Source organism: Bombina bombina, chromosome 10 (genome assembly GCF_027579735.1).
Source record: "Bombina bombina isolate aBomBom1 chromosome 10, aBomBom1.pri, whole genome shotgun sequence".
In the NCBI taxonomy this organism is placed as follows: domain Eukaryota; kingdom Metazoa; phylum Chordata; class Amphibia; order Anura; family Bombinatoridae; genus Bombina; species Bombina bombina.
In genome coordinates, this window is record NC_069508.1 from 12185639 (window position 1) to 12209201 (window position 23563).

General features: G+C 40.9%; 1 protein-coding gene across 1 annotated transcript in view; it reads right to left on the reverse strand.

Annotated features, from left to right (window-relative positions):
* Positions 1-23563, reverse strand: part of SLC25A24 (solute carrier family 25 member 24) — a 48534-nt gene that overhangs the window by 20428 nt on the left and 4543 nt on the right. The window contains exons 2-6 of the mRNA XM_053693785.1: positions 13615-13741; positions 13449-13536; positions 10308-10419; positions 7669-7827; positions 6503-6652 (exon numbers count right to left, since the gene is read on the reverse strand). Of these exons, the coding sequence (XP_053549760.1) occupies positions 6503-6652; positions 7669-7827; positions 10308-10419; positions 13449-13536; positions 13615-13741 (636 nt within the window). The remainder of the gene's footprint in view (positions 1-6502; positions 6653-7668; positions 7828-10307; positions 10420-13448; positions 13537-13614; positions 13742-23563) is intronic.

Genomic DNA, 23563 nt, shown 5'->3' on the forward strand with positions numbered 1-23563 from the left:
CTTGTGCTCCTGGTAGGGTATCCCATGGCAGAGTGGTCTCAGATGAGGTGCCAGACAAAGAATGGTTCAAAAAAGACCCATGAAGAAAACTAGTAGAGGAAATGAGACCCGGCCCGGAGGAAGCCCGGGGCCCCCGTCTGGAGCCAGGCCCAGACGGCAGGCTCGTCATCGAGCGCCTGGTTGCTGGGTTTGCCACGGAGCACGGTTGGGCACAGCCCGAAAGAATTATGTGGCATCTCACTCCTCTTAATCTTGTGGGCCCACCACTCACAGGAAAAATTGCATGGGTCGGGAGCACTGTCATACGGGTGGGAGTGAAGGTCAGGGGCCTTGACGGAGCAGATCAGGGTAGCAGAAGTTGACTCTGGGGACGTGCAATGTCACCTCTTTGGGAGGCAAAGAGCCGGAGAATGTGTGGGAGGTGGAGCACTACCAGTTGGATCTGGTGGGGCTTACCTCTACGCACACCCTCTGTTCTGGAACCATACTCCTGAATAGGGGTTGGACTCTATTCTTTTCTGAAGTTGCCCAGGGTGAGAGGCGCCAGGTGGGTGTGGGGATACTCACAAACCCCTGGTTGAGCAATGCTGCGTTGGAGTTTACCCTGATGAATGAGAGGGTTTCCTTCCTACGCTTAAGGGTGGCAGGGGGGAAAACTCTGACTGTTTGTGCATATGCACCAAACAGCAGTTCTGAGTATTCAACCTTCTTAGAGACCCTGAATGGAGTCCTGCATGAGGCTCCAGTAGGGGACTCTATTGTTCTGCTGGGAGACTTCAACACCCACATGGGCAACGATGGAGATACCTGGAGAGGTGTGATTGGAAGGAACGGCCTCCATTATATAAACCAGATTTGTTGTTTGTTGTTGGACTTCTGTGCTAGTCATGGATTGTCTATAACAAAACACTATGTTCTAACATAAGGATGCTCATAAGTGTACGTGGTACCAGAGCATCCTAGGCCGAAGGTCGATTTTGTGATCGTATCGTCCGATCTGAGGCCATATGTTTTGGACACCCGGGTGAAGAGAGGGGCGGAGTTGTCAACTGATCACCATTGAACCTGAGTGGGCAATGTTCAAAGCTTCCATTGCTGAAGCTGCGGTGGTAAGCTGTGGTCTCAAGGTCTTAGGTGGACACCGGTGGTCAGGGAAGCTGTCCGACTGAAGGAGTTCTTTAGGGATATGTTATCCCAGAGGACTCCGGAGGCAGTTGCAGGGTATCGACGGGCCCAGAAGGCTGCAGCTACTGCCGTGTCAGCGGGTGTAGGAGAAGTTTGAATATGCTATGGAGAAAGACTTTTGGTCGGCACCAAGGTGCTTCTGGAAAACCGTTCAGCACCTCTGAAGGGGGAAATGGGGAACCATCCAAGCTGTGTATAGTATGGATGGGACACTGTTTACCTTAACTGAGGACGTAGTCAGGCGGTGCAAGGAGCATTTTAAGGAACTCATAAATCCGACTCACACGTCCTCTATGATAGAGGCAGAGCTAGAGGGTCATCGTCAATTTCACTGGCAGAGGTCACTGAGGTAGTCAAACATCTCCACAGTGGCAAAGCCCCTGGGACTGACGAGATCCGTCCAGAAATGCTGAAAGCTTTGGGTGGGGAAGGGCTGTCTTGGTTGACACGTCTCTTCAACATTGCGTGGGAGTCTGGGACAGTGCTAAAGGAGTGGCAGACCGGGGTGGTGGTTCCCCTGTTCAAAAAGGGGGACCAGCGAGTGTATGCCAATTACAGGGGTATCACACTTCTCAGTCTCCCTGGTAAAGTCTACTCTAAGGTGCTGGAAAGGAGGGTTCGGCTGATAGTCAAACCTCAGATTGAAGAGGAACAATGCATATTTCATCTTGGCCCGGGAACAACAGACCAGCTCTTTACGCTTGCAAGGATCTTGGAGGGGGCCTGGGAGTATGCCCATCCAGTCTGCATGTGTTTTGTGGAACTGGAGAAGGCATATGACCAGGTACCCTGGGAAATTCTGTGGGAGGTGCTGCGGGAGTATGGGGTCTCTTCTCAGGGCCATCCAATCGCTGTACGTTCAAAGCGAGAGCTGTGTCTGGATTCTTGGCAGTAAGTTGGATTTGTTTCCGGTGGGGATTGGCCTCAGCCAGGGCTGCTCTTTATCACCAATCCTGTTCGTGATATTCATGGACAGGATATCGAGGCGTAGCCATGGAGCGGATAGGTTGCAGTACGGTGGGCTGAGGATCTCATCACTGCTTTTTGCAGATGATGTGGTCCTGATGGTATCATCGGTTAGTGACCTTCAGCACTCACTGGATCGGTTCACAGCCAAGTGTGAAGCGGCTGGGATGAGGATTAGCACCTCTAAATCTGAGGCCATGACTCTCAGCAGGAAACCAGTGGATTGCACACTCCAGGTAGGGAATGAGTCCTTACCCCAAGTGAAGGAGTTTAAGTACTTTTGGGTTTTGTTCGCGAGTGAGGGGACAATGGAGCGTGAGATTGTCTGGAGAATCGGAGCAGTGGGGGCCAGTGTTGCATTTGCTTTACCGCACCATTGTGATGAAAAGAGAGCTGAGCCAGAAGGCAAAGCTCTCGCTCTACTGGTCAATCTTTGTTCCTACCCTCACCAATGATCATGAAGGATGGGTCATGACCGAAAGAACGAGATCGCAGGGTACAAGCGGACGAAATGGGTTTTCTCAGGAAGGTGGCTGGCGTCGCCCTTATGGATAGGGTGAGAAGCTCAGTCATCCGTGAGGAACTCTGATTAGAGCCGCTTCTCCCTTACGTAAAAAGGAGCCAGTTGAGGTGGTTCGGACATCTGGTAAGGATGCCCCTGGGCGCCTCCCTAGGGAGGTGTTCCAGACATGTCCGGCTGGGAGAAGGCCTCGGGGAAGACCCAGGACTAGGTGGAGGGATTGTATCTCCACACTGGCCTGGAAAACACCTTGGGATTCCCCAGTCAGAGCTGGTTAATGTGGCCAGGGAAAGGAATCCCCGCGACCCGACCCCGGATAAGCGGATGAAGATGAGAGATGAAGTTAAATGATAATAACCCTTATTATAAAAAATCAGAGAGAGAGAAGAGAGAAGGGGGAGAGAGGGGGAGAGAGAGAATAGAGAGAGGGGAGAGAAACATAACAGGAGAGGAACTGGAATAGGAGTACATCGACAGGCAGAAGCCTTGGGACCCCCCATGGCTAAATCTCCACTGGTGAAAATATATGTCACTTCCAATACAACGATCTGAAAACCCCTCTCTCTGAAGAATCAAATGCACATCTTCATCATTCGATCACCTTCAGCAGAGGAAAAGACAAGACTGAGGTACTGGTGGGAGGGGTTTCTTTGCCTCCTCCTAGTAATTCCCAGGAGTAATGGATCATGGACTCTCACCATCTATATGAAAGAAATACAGATTGCATACACACAGATTGTACCAACAATGTATTTATGCTAAATAGTGCTGTCCTTTCTCTGTACAACACTTAAGTATTTATTTAGGAAGTTTGTATTCCTGTGTGGATGCACAGTACATATTTACAAACACACAGTTTAGCGCACTCACGTACACATTTACACACACACAGTTTAGCGCACTCACGTATACATTTACACACACACACACACACAGTTTAGCACACTCACGTATTAGCATGCACACATACACATTTACACACACAGTTTAACGCACTCACGTATTAGCATGCACACATAAATTGTACTTTTATCAGACAGATTACGCTAGGGCTGGGTTTAGCTAGTATTTGTGGTTATTAGGGCATTGCGGCCTGAAGATTTGAAAAGTGTACAGAGAGGAAGTGCTGAACTATCTGGAACAAGAGAATCAAAAACAGCAATAACAATTTGCTTCTAATTTTGCCATCTGCCATTGCAGCAGAATGTTGTCCCTGCTGTGGTTTATAGGGAAATACCACAGACTGTAAAGTCTAACATGTGCGTGTTTTTGCCTTTGTAAATTTCAACAGGTTTAAACACTATTAAATATTTATCTTTCCACCAGACAGTATTGTTTTTCTTTGTTTAATTATAGTTATTTTTATATGTGGATCACTGTTAATTGTATTGCATGAGTCTGGGTGTATAATTTATTGCAGGGGGCTGGGGGCATCATTTTATTGCAGGGGGGCTGGGGGCATCATTTATTGCAGGGGGCTGGGGGCATCATTGTATTGCTGGGATCATCATTTTATTGCAGGGGGCTGGGGGCATCATTTTATTGCTGGGAGCATCATTTTATTGCTGGGGGCATCATTTTATTGCAGCAGGGCTGGGGATATCATTTTATTGCAGGGGGGCTGGGGGCATAATTTATGGCTGGGGTCATCATTTTATTGCAGGGGGGCTGGGGGAATCATTTATTGCTGGGGGCTGGGAGCATAATTTATTATGGGGGGGCTGGGGCATTATTTATTGCAGGGGGGCTGAGGCATAATTTATGCTAGTTCAGTAAATCTATAATCCCTTCTATAATTTAAAGTGACAAATGAGGCGCAAGAGTGACCTCACCTGTTGTAAAAGGAAGCTACGTTTTTAATCATTTTTTTTTATTCCATAATATTACTGGTAAGGTCCAACAGTGACCATTACAATTGCTAGATCTCTTCTTCCTAGTTCCATCAGGTTAAGTTGGTACAAGATTGACCTTCTGAGTCTTGAGGGGAATTTATTATAGAATAATTAGGTTTCATTTATATCTGCCCATTCTTATTGGTAATACATGTGGCTCCTACTGTTACTGGCATTGTTTTACTTTGTGCATTTTACTTGTAGGTTCTATCAGATAGTTATATCCTCTGCCTGAAATTATCCTCTTTCAATTCACTGGGATATAGAACCTGTTTTTTTCCATGTATGTCATTGAGATGCAGATTATTTACTTAAAGGGACACTGAACCCAATTTTTTTTTTCATGATTCAGATAGTTGCATAAAATGTCATGCTCTATCTAATTTACTCCTATTATCATTTTTTCTTCGTTCTCTTGCTATCTTTATTTGTAAAAGAAGACATCTAAGCTTTTTTCTTGGTTCAGGACTCTGTTCAGCACTTTTTATTGGTAGATGAATTTATCCACCAATCAGCAAGGACAACCCAGGTTGTTCACCAAAAATGGTCCGGCATCTAAACTTACATTCTTGCATTTCAAATAAAGATACCAAGAGAATAAAGAAAAATTGATAATAGGAGTAAATTAGAAAGTTGCTTAAAATGTCATGCTCTATCTGAATCACAAAAGAAAAAATTTGGGTTCAGTGTCCCTTTAAGGCTTTTGTTGCTTGGTTTCATGTCTTGTGCATTTGTGTGCAAAGTTATGCAAGGGCAGTTTGAACCACGGTTCTCAAGTACCCCCAACAGGCCAGGTTTTCATTCTAGCTGAACCAGTGCACAGGTGAAGTAATCAGCTGACCAGTAACACCCAATTTACTAACTTGCTCTCACCCATCAGCTAATTATTTCTCCTGTGCACTGATTCAGCTATAATGAAAACCTGCCCTGTTGGGGGTCCTTGAGGCCCATGATTGAGAAATAATGCTTTAGTTTAATTTAAGCTACCTCTATTGAGTTCATATATGTGTTTCTCTGGTGTAACATAGCCGGTGCCTCACCAGCCTCTGACCTCACCGCACGTCACTGACACGTACACATTTACACACACAGTTTAGCGTGCACACGTACACATTTACACAGACAGTTTTTGCGTGCACACATACACATTTACACACACAGTTTAGCGTGCACACATACACATTTACACACACAGTTTAGCGTGCACACATACACATTTACACACACAGTTTAGCGTGCACACATACACAGTTTAGCATGCACACATACACAGTTTAGCGTGCACACACACATTTTAGCATATACACATTTACACACACAGTTTAGCGTGCACACATACATATTTACATACACAGTTTAGTGCCGCACGTACATATTTATATACACAGTTTAGCATGCACACGTTCACATTTACATACACAGCTTAGGATGCACACATACACAGTTTATCGCACACGTACACCATTTACACACACAGTTTAGCGTGCACACGTACACATTTACACACACAGTTTAGCGTGCACAGTTTAGCATGTACACATTTACACACACAGTTTAGCGTGCACACATACACATTTACATACACAGTTTAGTGCCGCACGTACATATTTATATACACAGTTTAGCGCACATGTACACATTTACATACACAGTTTAGCGTGCACACATACACATTTACATACACAGCTTAGCGTGCACACATACACATTTACACACACAGTTTAGTGTGCACACGTGCATATTTATATACACAGTTTAGCGTGCGTACACGTGCATATTTATATACACAGTTTAGCGTGCACACATACACATTTACCTACACAGTTTAGCGAACACGTACACATTTACACACACAGTTTAGCGAACACGTACACATTTACACACACAGTTTAGCGTGCACACGTACACATTTACACACACAGTTTAGTGCCGCACGTACCTGCTCATAAGCCCAGAATTTCATGGCCGTCTCAGGTGCAATTTTGATGACATTAACCCCATTGCCCCTCCACAGAGAGCGGATGCCCCCCTCCTTCACCATCTGCTTCAGGCCGGCTAGCATGTTAGAGTTTCCTTTAGTTCCATGAACCTAAAAGCATTACAAAACCACAGGCAGTTTGATATTGCCAGACACAGATGTTACATGTTATCAAATATCTGATCAGTAAGCAAGAGGATGGTCAGCAAGCAGGGGGCGGGTCAGCAAGCAGGGGGATGGTCAGCAAGCAGGGGGATGGTCAGCAAGCAGGGGGCAGGTCAGTAAGCAGGGGGTGGGTCAGCAAACAGGAGGCTGGTCAGCAAGCAGGGGGATGGTCAGTTAGAGCAGTCTGGCAGGGGAAGCAGGTGGGTATTTCAGACCTATTGGGATATGCAAGGAAGGACAGTACAGTCTGGCGGGGGAAGCAGGTGGGTGTTTCAGACCTATGGGGATAGGCAGGGAAGGATAGTAGTCTGGTGGGGGAAGCAGGTGGGTGTTTCAGACCTATGGGGATAGGCAGGGAAGGACGGTACAGTCTGGCGGGGGAAGCAGGTGGGTGTTTCATACCTATGGGGATAGGCAGGGAAGGACAATACAGTCTGGCGGGGGAAGCAGGTGGTGTTTTAGACCTATGAGGATATGTAGGGAAGAACAGTGAAGTCTGGCAGGATTAGCAGGTGGGTGTTTCAGACCTATGGGGATAGGCAGGGGAGGACAGTGCAGTCAGGCGGGGGAAGCAGGTGGGTGTTTCAGACCTATGGGGATAGGCAGGGAAGGACAGTACAGTCTGGCAGGATTAGCAGGTGGGTGTTTCAGACCTATGGGGATAGGCAGGGACGGACAGTACAGTCTGGCAGGGAAGAAGGTGGTGTTTCAGACCTATGGGGATATGCAGGGAAGAACGGTGCAGTCTGGCGGGGGAAGCAGGTGGGTGTTTCAGACGTATGGGGATAGGCAGGGAAGGACAGTACAGTCTGGTTGGGGAAGCAGGTGGTGTTTCAGACCTATGGGGATAGGCAGGGAAGAACAGTGCATTCCGGCGGGATTAGCAGGTGGATGCTAGAAAGACCTGACCATTGGACAGCAGGGGGATCTGGGTATATACAGACATATCTGATCTGTCTCACCTGCATCATGACTTTCAGACGGTCCAGGGGAGCTGTTCCTGTACGAGACACTGCACCGGCCATCGCTCCCGACAAAAGCTGCCTCCACCACTGTCCTGTTTTCTTTTCCTCCTCTGTAAACTCATCAGGAATAGTGAGACTGTCCCCTATATCCAGCACCTAATAATACACCACATCTATAGCTATCACAAGGTACAGTCTCTGACTTTACTGTACGATAAACAGTCACAGATGAGATAATATTTTTGTGCCGTATTGCAAGAGTAAAAAGCGCTTTATTGTATGTGGGGCATTATAGGATTACACAAGACCAATCTCATGATGGGCAGTGAGATGAAAGGTGCTTGTGTCACACAGCCAATGGCAGAACATTCAGGGGGTGCTGTGTGTTCAACAGCTTAAAGGGACATTAAACAATAAATAAATGTTAGAAAGAATGAAGCATTCAAATGAAAGATCAAGCTGAGAATAACACGTAGATGTTGTTTAAATATTAATAAAATAAGTATTAACTTTGTGTCTATAAAACAATGGGAGCTGCCATGTTGTAACTTAGGTTACCTTCTCTGCTTTAGTATATTTATATTCAGTAGGGAAATACCAGCACTCACTGTTGCGAGGCATAAAGTCTGGGTGCTACCCAGAAATATGTAGCATAAAAGTCCATAGAGAGCACTCACCGTGAAAAAAAAGTGTTTTATTTAGAGAGTTAACGTTTTCAGGGAGTAACCCCCGTCCTCAGACTCCTGTGAAAAAACAACACTTGGTACACCGCGTGTGCTGTATAGTGCGCATGACGTAGGTACACCGCGTGTGCTGTATAGTGCGCATGACGTAGGTACATCGCGTGTGCTGTATAGTGCGCATGACGTAGGTACATCGCGTGTGCTGTATAGTGCGCATGACGTAGGTACACCGCGTGTGCTGTATAGTGCGCATGACGTAGGTACACCGCGTGTGCTGTATAGTGCGCATGACGTAGGTACACCGCGTGTGCTGTATAGTGCGCATGACGTAGGTACACCGTGTGTGCTGTATAGTGCGCATGACGTAGGTACATCGCGTGTGCTGTATAGTGCGCATGACGTAGGTACACCGCGTGTGCTGTATAGTGCGCATGACGTAGGTACAGTGTGTGTTCTGTATAGTACGTATGTACAGTGTGTGTTCTGTATAGTACGTATGACGTATGTACAGTGTGTGTTCTGTATAGTACGTATGACGTATGTACAGTGTGTGTTCTGTATAGTACGTATGACGTATGTACAGTGTGTGTGTTCTGTATAGTGCGTATGACGTATGTACAGTGTGTGTTCTGTATAGTATGTATGACGTATGTACAGTGTGTGTTCTGTATAGTACGTATGACGTATGTACAGTGTGTGTTCTGTATAGTGCGCATGACGTAGGTACACCGCGTGTGCTGTATAGTGCGCATGACGTAGGTACACCGCGTGTGCTGTATAGTGCGCATGACGTAGGTACACCGCGTGTGCTGTATAGTGCGCATGACGTAGGTACAGTGTGTGTGCTGTATAGTACGTATGACGTATGTACAGTGTGTGTTCTGTATAGTACGTATGACGTATGTACAGTGTGTGTTCTGTATAGTACGTATGACTTATGTACAGTGTGGGTTCTGTATAGTGCGTATGACGTATGTACAGTGTGTGTTCTGTATAGTGCGTATGACGTATGTACAGTGTGTGTTCTGTATAGTGCGTATGACGTATGTACAGTGTGTGTTCTGTATAGTGCGTATGACGTATGTACAGTGTGTGTTCTGTATAGTGCATATGACGTATGTACAGTGTGTGTTATGTATAGTGTGTCTGATGTATGTACAGTGTGTGTTCTGTATAGTGCATATGACGTATGTACAGTGTGTGTTCTGTATAGTGCGTATGACGTATGTACAGTGTGTGTTCTGTATAGTGCATATGACGTATGTACAGTGTGTGTTATGTATAGTGTGTCTGATGTATGTACATTGTGTTATGAATAGTGCGTATGACGTATGTACAGTGTGTTTTATGTATAGTGTGTCTGATGTATGTACATTGTGTTATGTATAGTGCGTATGACGTATGTACAGTGTGTGTTATGTATAGTGTGTCTGATCTATGTACATTGTGTTATGTATAGTGTGTACAAAGCCACTAGCCAGGGGTACGTGACTACCCACACCTGGAGCCTGTCTTGTCCGGTATTGTTGCAACCGGGATACGCCATGTATTTTTAAAGGAACCAATAAAGATTGACTTTTATCCAACAGTCCGGTGCTCTGGGCTTTGTTTTTTCGTCCTTTTGTGTACAAAGTATGTATACTTGGTTATGTATAGTGTGTATGAAGTATGTATACTGTGTGTTATGCATAGTGTATATGACGTATGTACAGTGTATTATGTATAGTGTGTATGACGTAGCTTAGGTATACAGTGTGTATGACTTATGTACACTGTGTGTTATGTATAGTATGAATGACATTTTGTATACTGTGTATGACATAGGTGCACTGTGTTATGTATATTGTGAATTACATTATTTATATTGTGTATTACATATCACGTGTCAGGGATCAGTGCTGCTTTATATACACAAGTTCCCACAACACACACCAGTAAAACTGCGCCACTCACCGTTGAGTGTTTCCAGTAGCGAATGATTTCCTCTATGTTATCTGCCGGATTGAACAAAAAGTGATCTCTCCACTCGTTCCAGTCCACTGTGAGCGTACCGTCTGCGTCCATACTGGGGGGCGGTAAAGAGAGGAATTAGACTTTCATCGTATGGCTTCTACTGAATCATTAGATTATACTATATAGATAGTGAAAACAAGTCACTATGGTTTACCAGTCAGGCGGAAAATGATCCTCAACTCATCCACTAATTCTTTTTCTGCAAGTCCAGGTCTAGTAGATTATTATAGCTGTACTTTGTATTCAAATTGCATTTCAAAATGCTTAAAATGTTTCAATGTATTAAACATTTCAGCCTCGATTACGAGAGGAGCACTATCATAAATGCGATCCCAAGACTGTGGTTTTCTTTACGCTCAAATCCATATTACAAGTGATGCAATGTTATGCCTATTCTAAACCCCCCTAAAGTGAACCAGCTTTTTTTCTTAAAAAACAAACAGAAAAACAGCTTTTAACATTACCCCCCCCCCCCCCCCCCCCAAAAAAAAAAAAAAATTAAAGCTTTTTCTATTGGCTGATTTGAATATGAAATCAGCCAATAGGAATGCAAGGGTACTCCTATATGAAGAGGATCGTTATTGAAGAGCTGAAGATGAAGACCACCACCACTAGAATGAAGATAAGAATAAGGACCACCACTAGGATGAAGATAAGAATAAGGACCACCACTAGGATGAAGATAAGAATAAGGACCACCACTAGGATGAAGATAAGAATAAGGACACCACTAGGTGGAAGATAAGAATAAGGACCACCACTAGGATGAAGATAAGAATAAGGACCACCACTAGGATGAAGATAAGAATAAGGACACCACTAGGTGGAAGATAAGAATAAGGACCAACCCTAGGATGAAGATGGAGCGCTGCTGCCCAGATTAATCTTTGGTGAGTACCATCTTGGGGTTTAGTGCAAGGTTGTTTTTTTGGGTGTTTTGTTTGTTTGTTTTTTTAGATTTTTTTTTTAATTTTCTCTGGGTAGCAAAAGCGCTAAATGCCGTTTTAAGGGCAATGCCCAGCCAAATGCCCTTTTCAGGGCAGTTACTAGAGTAGGTTTTTTAAGATTGTTTTTATGGGGTGGGGGACTAATGTTAGAAGGTGGTAGTTTTTTTTTAAGATAAAGAGCTGGTTCACTTTAGAACAATGCCCTACAAAAGGTCCCTTTAAGGGCTATTTGTAGTTTAGTGTTAGAATAGTTTTATTTATTTTGGGGTGGGGGTTTAGAATTGGCATAACTATTTTTAGTCATTTGTTTATTTTTTGTAATGTTAGTTTTTTTTTACAGTAATGGTATTTTTTTATTTGTTTTTAAAGGTAAGGTTAGATTTTTTTTAAATTACTCAGATAAGTTTTTTTTTTTTAAAGGTAGGGTTAGTCTATTTTGGGTTAACTCAGGGGATTTTAGGTTAGGGGGTTACTTTGCGGTGGGGGTGGCAGCAGTTTGGGGGTTAATAATTTAGTAGGGAGTTTAGGGTGTGGGGGCTGGTGGTTTAAGAGTTAATAGTGTAGTGGGGACTTTGAGATGTTGGGTGTGGAGATTCATGGGTTAATTGGAAGGTTGTTTAAAACTGCGTGCCCTATCTGAATCATGAACGTTTAGTCTTGACTAGACTGTCCCTTTAAGTGCATTGTCTGGTATGGTTTATAAGTGGAAGCGCACTGCCTCCTACAGTGATACAGACTTATATAGATAGAGTTATAAACAACATAAATGTATTAATTCCTAAAAACCAAACAAAATAATCTACTATATCTACTGTATGTCTTATTTATAATTGGTTACAATAAAATATATATTATACAGTTAAAGGGACACTGAACCCAAATTTTTCTTTCATGATTTAGATAGAGCATGCAATTTTAAGCAACTTTCTAATTTACTCCTAATATCAATTTTTCTTTGTTCTCTTGCTAGCTTTATTTGAAAAAGAAGGCATCTAAGCTTTTTTTGGTTCAGAACTGTGGACAGCATTTTTTTTATTGGTGGATTAATTTATCCACCAATCAGCAAGAACAACCCAGGTTGTTCACCAAAAATGGGCCGGCATCTAAACTTAAATTCTTGCATTTCAAATAAAGATACCAAGAGAATGAAGTAAATTTGATAATAGGAGTAAATTAGAAAGTTGCTTAAAATTGCATGCTCTATCTAAATCAGGAATGAAAAATTTTGGGTTTAGTGTCCCTTTAACATTTACAATGTTGTAAAATCCATAGTTAAGCAAATGAAGCTGTCAGATTCTCTAGCGTGGTCCATGTGTCATACGCCTTTGGTTGTCAGACATATTGCTGGGGAAGGGTGTAGCCTCTGCCTAGGGCAGCACAAAACTGAAATACACCTCTGCATAGTTCAGTTACATATATACATATATATATACCAATCCAATTTACAGGTGCACTTCATAAGACTTAACACAACTGCCGTGGTGCTGCATAACCAATAGATACACAATCAAATTTTACTCCAATGTAGAATAAAAAATGCTGCACTCACCAGTCTTGAGAAAAAAGTCCTTTTATTTAAAGCTTAATAAGACAACCAAAGCACAATTACCCCCAAACGTTTCGGTACCCCTCTGGTACCTTTCTCAATGGGTTTATTCCAAATCTCCAACAAGCGATCGTTTGTTGGAGATTTGGAATAAACCCATTGAGAAAGGTACCAGAGGGGTACCGAAACGTTTGGGGGTAATTGTGCTTTGGTTGTCTTATTAAGCTTTAAATAAAAGGACTTTTTTCTCAAGACCGGTGAGTGCAGAATTTTTTATTCTACATTTACATATACACATATATATATATATATATATATATATATATATATATATATTTAGATTGGTAGCTGCTCAGTTTAACTTATATATCAGATTCTAAACATTGACTCTAACTGAAGGATTCTAGTCCCTTGTTAAGCGTATTGCTTATGAATTATTTATATAAATTCTATAGGGATAGAATTGTAAAAGCCAGAGGACACATGTATCATACACACATAAGTTGTAATGTAAAAGATAAACAATACGCGTTTCACTATCAGAAACAATACAAATTGCTCAATTACAGCACAGACATATTTTCTGACCTCTGCAGGATTTTTGTGGCGTGGTCTGAGGAGATGTTGATACCCAAAATCTTGAGAGAGTTCATTATCTCTGATGCTTCAATCTTCCCTGGAAAAAAAGCATATTAGGGAATGCGTGTTGCGAGTGCGCTGCAGAGATAAACGTTCATCTGCCCTCTCATCTTACCATCCTCATTCTTATCAAGACTTGTGAAAGCGATCTTCATTTTCTTCTCGTGATCTTCCAAATATTTTATAAACTCAGCGAAATCCAGCTGCCCGTCCTTGTTGGTGTCTCCGGCTGCCACGATTTTCTAAAATGTAAATAATATAAACATTTAATACGGGAGTCATGCTGCACTAGGCACAGCTCTACATCCGTGTACACTGACAGCCTCTGGTAGTGACCTACCTATCTGTGCACTTACAGCCTCTGGTAGTGACCTACCTCTTTGTAGCCTGAAACACAATACATGGGCACATGCAGAAATGTTTCTGATAAAAATACAAAAATAACTTGCCCTAAAATGTAGATAAAAAAACAACAAACAAAACTAAATAGTTTAATATCCTCTCTGTTTATAACTGTAAAGCATGTACTGTATCTAGTGAGATAACTGGTATTTTCACCTCAACCATATGATAAATAAAGGGGTCACGTGACAACCGTATGATGATAAGTAGAGGGGTCACATGAGAACCGTATGATGATAAGTAGAGGGGTCACGTGACAACCGTATGATGATAAGTAGAGGGGTCACGTGACAACCATATGATGATAAAGGGGTCACGTGACAACCGTATGATGATAAATAGAGGGGTCATGTGACAACCGTATGATGATAGAGGGGTCATGTGACAACCGTATGATGATAAGTAGAGGGGTTATGTGACAACCGTATGATGATAAATAGAGGGGTCATGTGACAACCGTATGATGATAGAGGGGTCATGTGACAACCGTATGATGATAAGTAGAGGGGTCATGTGACAACCGTATGATGATAAATAGAGGGGTCATGTGACAACCGTATGATGATAGAGGGGTCATGTGACAACCGTATGATGATAAGTAGAGGGGTCATGTGACAACCGTATGATGATAAATAGAGGGGTCATGTGACAACCATATGATGATAAGTAGAGGGGTCATGTGACAACCGTATGATGATAAATAGAGGGGTCACGTGACAACCTTATGATGATAAGTAGAGGGGTCACGTGACAACCGTATGATGATAAGTAAAGGGGTCATGTGACAACCGTATGATGATAAGTAGAGGGGTCACGTGACAACCGTATGATGATAAGTAAAGGGGTCATGTGACAACCGTATGATGATAAGTAGAGGGGTCATGTGACAACCGTATGATATCATGAGACCCACAGGTTCTCTAGGGTCCTGTTAGTGGTGACATGGGTTATTCCGGGAGGTGGGTAGTTGTTTAACCTGCAGGTGCTTATGGCAGATGGTTAGGCTGTATATTTTTATGCACAACGTCTTTGTTATAAAGGACAATTTATCAGTAGTCTGTTCAGTGCTCATCACAACACATTTTAGTAAGGTACCAAGTAGACTACTGGCTGTGCACTAGGTGAACCTGTGAGGTTAATAAGATTAATTCACATCATGTAAATGGGTTTTTCTGCTCCTCCCACACTACAAGTAAATAAAAGTAAATCCGTCTTGTGGCTTCATTATGAGTTTGCAAACAAAGCGCTGAACTAGAACGACACAGCCAGGGAATGAATAGATTTGCTGTCTCGTTCAGTAACGTTTGTATTATCTGCGCTACTTAGTAACATAATATTACTACCAAACCACTGCAGTATGAATGTGATATTTGTTATATTATTACATGTATAGCACACGATGTGAATATCTTCAGCAGCAATATTCACTGAAATGACGTGAATGAGAGGTTCTGTAGTGTTTATGTTTAGATCTGAGAGGTTAAATGCTCTTATCCATAGGCCACAGCTGTGTTATAGGAAGTGCGACAGGCACACTTGTCTACATATAAACGCCACTGGGTGCCTGTAGCACTCACGTGCCAACAGCAGCAGGGGTTTAATATGCATAGATATTAATATAATGAGAGGCTGCATGTTATACAGAGCGGTGTAATGTAAACAGGATAATATAATGAGAGGTCTGTCATGTATACAGGGATAATAATATAATATAAGGAGAGGCTGCACCTAATACAGAGGGATGTAATGTATACAGGGATAATAATATAATATAAGGAGAGGTTGCACCTAATACAGAGGGATGTAATGTATACAGGGATAATAATATAATATAATGAGAGGCTGCACCTAATACAGAGGGATGTAATGTATACAGGGATAATAATATAATATAAGGAGAGGTTGCACCTAATACAGAGGGATGTAATGTATACAGGGATAATAATATAATATAAGGAGAGGTTGCACCTAATACAGAGGGATGTAATGTATACAGGGATAATAATATAATATAAGGAGAGGTTGCACCTAATACAGAGGGATGTAATGTATACAGGGATAATAATATAATATAAGGAGAGGTTGCACCTAATACAGAGGAATGTAATGTATACAGGGATAATAATATAATATAAGGAGAGGTTGCACCTAATACAGAGGGGTGTAATGTATACAGGGATAATAATATAATATAAGGAGAGGCTGCACCGAATACAGAGGAATGTAATGTATACAGGGATAATAATATAATATAAGGAGAGGTTGCACCTAATACAGAGGGATGTAATGTATACAGGGATAATAATATAATATAAGGAGAGGCTGCACCTAATACAGAGGGATGTAATGTATACAGGGATAATAATATAATATAAGGAGAGGCTGCACCTAATACAGAGGGATGTAATGTATACAGGGATAATAATATAATATAAGGAGAGGCTGCACCTAATACAGAGGGATGTAATGTATACAGGGATAATAATATAATATAAGGAGAGGCTGCACCTAATACAGAGGGATGTAATGTATACAGGGATAATAATATAATATAAGGAGAGGCTGCACCTAATACAGAGGGATGTAATGTATACAGGGGATAATAATATAATATAAGGAGAGGTTGCACCTAATACAGAGGGATGTAATGTATACAGGGATAATAATATAATATAAGGAGAGGCTGCACCTAATACAGAGGGATGTAATGTATACAGGGATAATAATATAATATAAGGAGAGGTTGTACCTAATACAGAGGGATGTAATGTATACAGGGATAATAATATAATATAAGGAGAGGCTGCACCTAATACAGAGGGATGTAATGTATACAGGGATAATAATATAATATAAGGAGAGGCTGCACCTAATACAGAAGGATATAATGTATACAGGGATAATAATATAATATAAGGAGAGGCTGCACCTAATACAGAGGGATGTAATGTATACAGGGATAATAATATAATATAAGGAGAGGTTGTACCTAATACAGAGGGATGTAATGTATACAGGGATAATAATATAATATAAGGAGAGGTTGCACCTAATACAGAGGGATGTAATGTATACAGGGATAATAATATAATATAAGGAGAGGCTGCACCTAATACAGAGGGATGTAATGTATACAGGGATACTAATATAATATAAGGAGAGGCTGCACCTAATACAGAGGGATGTAATGTATACAGGGATAATAATATAATATAAGGAGAGGTTGCACCTAATACAGAGGGATGTAATGTATACAGGGATAATAATATAATATAAGGAGAGGCTGCACCTAATACAGAGGGATGTAATGTATACAGGGATAATAATATAATATAAGGAGAGGCTGCACCTAATACAGAGGGATGTAATGTATACAGGGATAATAATATAATATAAGGAGAGGCTGCACCTAATACAGAGGGATGTAATGTATACAGGGATAATAATATAATATAAGGAGAGGTTGCACCTAATACAGAGGGATGTAATGTATACAGGGATAATAATATAATATAAGGAGAGGCTGCACCTAATACAGAGGGATGTAATGTATACAGGGATAATAATATAATATAAGGAGAGGCTGCACCTAATACAGAGGGATGTAATGTATACAGGGATAATAATATAATATAAGGAGAGGCTGCATATAATACAGAGGGATGTAATGTATACAGGGATAATAATATAATATAAGGAGAGGCTGCACCTAATACAGAGGGATGTAATGTATACAGGGATAATAATATAATATAAGGAGAGGCTGCACCTAATACAGAGGGATGTAATGTATACAGGGATAATAATATAATATAAGGAGAGGTTGCACCTAATACAGAGGGATGTAATGTATACAGGGGATAATAATATAATATAAGGAGATTATGTACCTAATACAGAGGGATGTAATGTATACAGGGATAATAATATAATATAAGGAGAGGCTGCACCTAATACAAAGGGATGTAATGTATACAGGGATAATAATATAATATAAGGAGAGGCTGCACCTAATACAAAGGGATGTAATGTATACAGGGATAATAATATAATATAAGGAGAGGCTGCACCTAATACAGAGGGATGTAATGTATACAGGGATAATAATATAATATAAGGAGAGGCTGCACCTAATACAGAGGGATGTAATGTATACAGGGATAATAATATAATATAAGGAGAGGCTGCATATAATACAGAGGGATGTAATGTATACAGGGATAATAATATAATATAAGGAGAGGTTGTACCTAATACAGAGGGATGTAATGTATACAGGGATAATAATATAATATAAGGAGAGACTGCACCTAATACAGAGGGATGTAATGTATACAGGGGATAATAATATAATATAAGGAGAGGTTGCACCTAATACAGAGGGATGTAATGTATACAGGGATAATAATATAATACAAGGAGAGGCTGCACCTAATACAGAGGTATGTAATGTATACAGGGATAATAATATAATATAAGGAGAGGTTGTACCTAATACAGAGGGATGTAATGTATACAGGGATAATAATATAATATAAGGAGAGGCTGCACCTAATACAGAGGGATGTAATGTATACAGGGGATAATAATATAATACAAGGAGAGGCTGCACCTAATACAGAGGTATGTAATGTATACAGGGATAATAATATAATACAAGGAGAGGCTGCACCTAATACAGAGGGATGTAATGTATACAGGGATAATAATATAATATAAGGAGAGGCTGCACCTAATACAGAGGGATGTAATGTATACAGAGATAATAATATAATATAAGGAGAGGCTGCACCTAATACAGAGGGATGTAATGTATACAGAGATAATAATATAATATAAGGAGAGGTTGTACCTAATACAGAGGGATGTAATGTATACAGGGATAATAATATAATATAAGGAGAGGCTGCACCTAATACAGAGGGATGTAATGTATACAGAGATAATAATATAATATAATGAGAGGTTGCACCTAATACAGAGGGATGTAATGTATACAGGGATAATAATATAATATAAGGAGAGGCTGCACCTAATACAGAGGGATGTAATGTATACAGGGATAATAATATAATATAAGGAGAGGTTGCACCTAATACAGAGGGATGTAATGTATACAGGGATAATAATATAATATAAGGAGAGGTTGCACCTAATACAGAGGGATGTAATGTATACAGGGATAATAATATAATATAAGGAGAGGCTGCACCTAATACAGAGGGATGTAATGTATACAGGGATAATAATATAATATAAGGAGAGGTTGCACCTAATACAGAGGGGTGTAATGTATACAGGGATAATAATATAATATAAGGAGAGGCTGCACCTAATACAGAGGGATGTAATGTATACAGGGATAATAATATAATATAAGGAGAGGCTGCACCTAATACAGAGGGATGTAATGTATACAGGGATAATAATATAATATAAGGAGAGGTTGCACCTAATACAGAGGGATGTAATGTATACAGGGATAATAATATAATATAAGGAGAGGCTGCACCTAATACAGAGGGATGTAATGTATACAGGGATAATAATATAATATAAGTAGAGGCTGCACCTAATACAGAGGGATGTAATGTATACAGGGATAATAATATAATATAAGGAGAGGCTGCACCTAATACAGAGGGATGTACTGTATACAGGGATAATAATATAATATAAGGAGAGGCTGCACCTAATACAGAGGGATGTAATGTATACAGGGATAATAATATAATAAATGAGAGGCTGCACCTAATACAGAGGGACATAATGTATACAGGGATAATAATATAATATAAATAGAGATTGCCCCTAAAACAGAGGGATGTTTTTTATACAGGGGATAATATTACCATAAGGAGAGACCGCACCTAATACACAGGTACGTTACGTATACAGAGGATAACAGCATCATATAAGAACAGGACCCCCAGGCAGGGTCGGCTCTAAGGGGGGGCATTGGGGGGCCCCAGGGCAAAAGAAGTGATTTAAAAAAATATATATATATTTTTTTTACATTTTAAAAGTGACGGAACGTCCAGGGTCCCAAATGTCGCATCAACCATTCGCAGCCACTGGACCCTGGAGATCTGACACTAGAGGGCCCAGCTAATCTCTTTACTCTCATCTATTTACAACCAGATAACAAATAAAGTTGCATGCCCCTCCTCCTGCTAGCCCACTTACTACAGAGCTGAAGTGAGATGATGACATCATCAGACCTCTGCAGGAAGTGCTGGGAGAAGCTAACAGTCAGTGAGAGGGAAGGCAGAAGTAATTTTGTGAAAACACAGCCGTATAACCAATGTGTGTGTGAGAGTAGTATCCCTTCCCTATTGTGCTTTATATCCTGGCAGCCACAGATAAAGAAGCAAATTGGGAATTCCTTGGTTTCCCCACTGCAGGTCACACAAAACAAGTGTGCATTGTGCCTGCTTTATCTGCAGTGATCAGTGTAAAACATGTGTCAGATTATAGGTGCTCAAATACACACACTTCAAATGTAGCTGTGGGACAATGAGTGAAATAGCCTTATGTTTATTATTTACATGTTTCAAAACATCTCCTATTTGTCCCCAAGGTTGTTTTATTTATATATATATATATATAACGACTTCCAGCTCAGCCCTCCAAATGGTCAATAGCCTGGGTGCAAGGATAATGGTGCATATGTAGACAGAAGATGCACTCACAGGACTTTCACAAAGAAACACAATTTAATGTTGGAACGTTTTCGGGTTCACAACCCCTTCATCAGCATGCAAACAAGACATAAATCAAACCTTTTATAGTGTGTATAATAGAGTGTATAATCACACTAGTGATTATACACACTATAAAAGGTTTGATTTATGTCTTGTTTGCATGCTGATGAAGGGGTTGTGAACCCCGAAAACGTTCCAACATTAAATTGTGTTTCTTTGTGAAAGTCCTGTGAGTGCATCTTCTGTCTACATATATATATATATATATATATATATATACACACATATACATATACACACACACATACATACATACAAACAATACACACACTGTGTGTATATATATATATATATATGTATATATATATATGTGTGTGTATATACATATATACTGTGTGTGTGTGTGTGTGTGTGTGTGTGTATGTATGTATGTATATATATATACATATACACACACATTTTGTGTGTGTATATATATATATATATATATATATATATATATATATATATATACACATATACACACACACAGTTTGTGTATATATATATATATATATATATATATATATATATATATATATATATATATATATATATATACATACACACAGGTAGCCCTCAGTTTACGCCGGGGTTAGGTTCCAGAAGGAATGGTTGTAAATCGAAACCGTTGTAAATTGAAACCCAGTTTATAATATAAGTCAATGGGACGTGAGGTTCCAAACCCCTCTCAAAATTCTCATAAGTAACACCTAATACATTATTTTTAAAGCTTTGAAATGAAGACTTTAAATGCTAAACAGCATGATAAACCTAATAAAATAATCACACAACACAGACTTCACTTGCATTTTTCTGCAAACAGTTCTTTCTATGCATTCCAATCTGGACTGATTTATAGACAGAAAGATCTTGTTCCTTTGAAATCTGCTTGATAGCTCAGGTCTGGTTAAACTAATTAATTTCAGCTTGCTTGGCTTTGCTGCAACACAAGCGGACAGCTCCACCTACTGGCTATTTTAATAAATGCACTGCTTCTCAATGCTTTTGAATAGCAGTCATATGACTGGAAAAAAAAGGTTGTTATTCTGAAACGGTGTAAATTGAACCGTTGTAAAACGAGGGCCACCTGTATATATATATACTCAAACTTATTGTCACGTAAAAGCTTATTTGATCATTAGTAGGGTCATTGGTAGAGCTACACATGCAAACAGTGTCCACTGGCTGTGTCATATGTGGGAGACATTCCTGAGATATGACAAATGTAACCCCTGCACTGCCATAAAACTGGTAAATGTAACTGCTGCGGCACTGCCAGACATCTTATAAATGTAACCCCTATACTCCTTGAGATATGACACATGTAACTGCTGCACTTCCAGAAATATAAACAAATCTAACTCCTGCACAGCCAGAGATCTGATAAATGTAACCCCTGGACTGCCACAGTAGGTCTGCTCTTATATTGACTCTCATACATGCTTTTTAAATGCGTGCCGCCTCGTGAAAAAAAAATGCCCCCCCCATTTCATTCGTTCTGGAGCCGACCCTGCCCCCAGGTACAAAGTATTCCTTATTATATTATTCTGATTGCTGTACAATTCTGCGGTTGCGCTAGTTGCTTTTACAGACACCGCCCGCCCAGTGACCTCACACATGTAACAAAAGGAATTCTGGGAGTTTATGTTGAGCTGCAGTCAGTTCATATCTCCAGCCCAGCAGCAGGTGACAGCTCTGTGTCCCACACACTGGGAAAACAAGGGTTAAATGAGAGAAATGTTTTATGGTATCTACACCCACAGACCTTACTAGAGCGTTACCGCCATTACTGCACCAGGAAGCACAGACACGCCCACCTTATTGCCTTATAATTTAGATTCTATCACTGCTGATAAAGAGTCCCAGTGTCATATGACATCTAACCGCTCCTTATAGAGAGAGATACTGACTAAACTTTATACCCTGTATGAGATGTTTGTAGGTGATGTACGTCTGTGCAGAGCTATTCCTCAGTATTGTTTACCGGCTGATGAGGACGACTAACAATTCTCTATTGGTGGAAAGGGACAAGTCCACAATCTCACTTTATGTTCCATTTAAAACAAACATCTCCTGTCCAGAACCAAAATAAATAGAGAGGAAGTTAAGAAACTCTTCTGCAGATCCTAAGGTCACAAACAGGTCCGGCAGCGCCCACACCCTGCGGTTACCCTGTGAGCACATCTGGGGCCCCTGACTATTGTTACTTTCAGTAAAATGACCATCACTACATAGCAGCTATGTGGGTTGGTCTGGTATATGCTGGGAAAACGATTTACTGATTTATAAAGGGTCTCTCCAGCTGGGCTTGACAATCTCAGGAGCCAAATTAGGCAGTGGCAACCTGGTTTAGAGGGCACAAGACACCCACTGACTCCCACCACCCCCAGGTGTGCGACTGGATCCTTTCTAGGTCTTGCAGCTGTGAAATAAAATCCAACTATAACTTAAGGATCGACAAACATTTATATCTTCTACATTTATGAGCTGGCTCCTAGATTTTGAACAAAGTTGTCAATATCAGGCTCAGGCCAAAGTCGCCTACAGCACCCACATTATATATGCCATATAATAAATATGATGCGTGAGGATGATGTGCCAACTCAATAAGTGCCTGGGGGAGGAGAAGGACCAAGGGATTAATGGCCTGTGATGGTGCACAGGAAGGAGATGGGGATTTGTCTGATGAGACTATGACTTCTAGAAGAAGCTAGCGCAGGAGGCCGTATCGCCTGCGAGTCAGTGTGCATTATGGCTGTAGCATAACACAAGTATATTGCAAGAAAACTGTATGTGAAACTCCCAGCTGTGCGTTACATTTTTATTAAATCGCCAAATCTACATAATCATAACAGAGCCTTAAATTAAAAGAGAGAAGCCCAGTACACTGCTCTCTGCGTATAAAGCCGGAGCAGA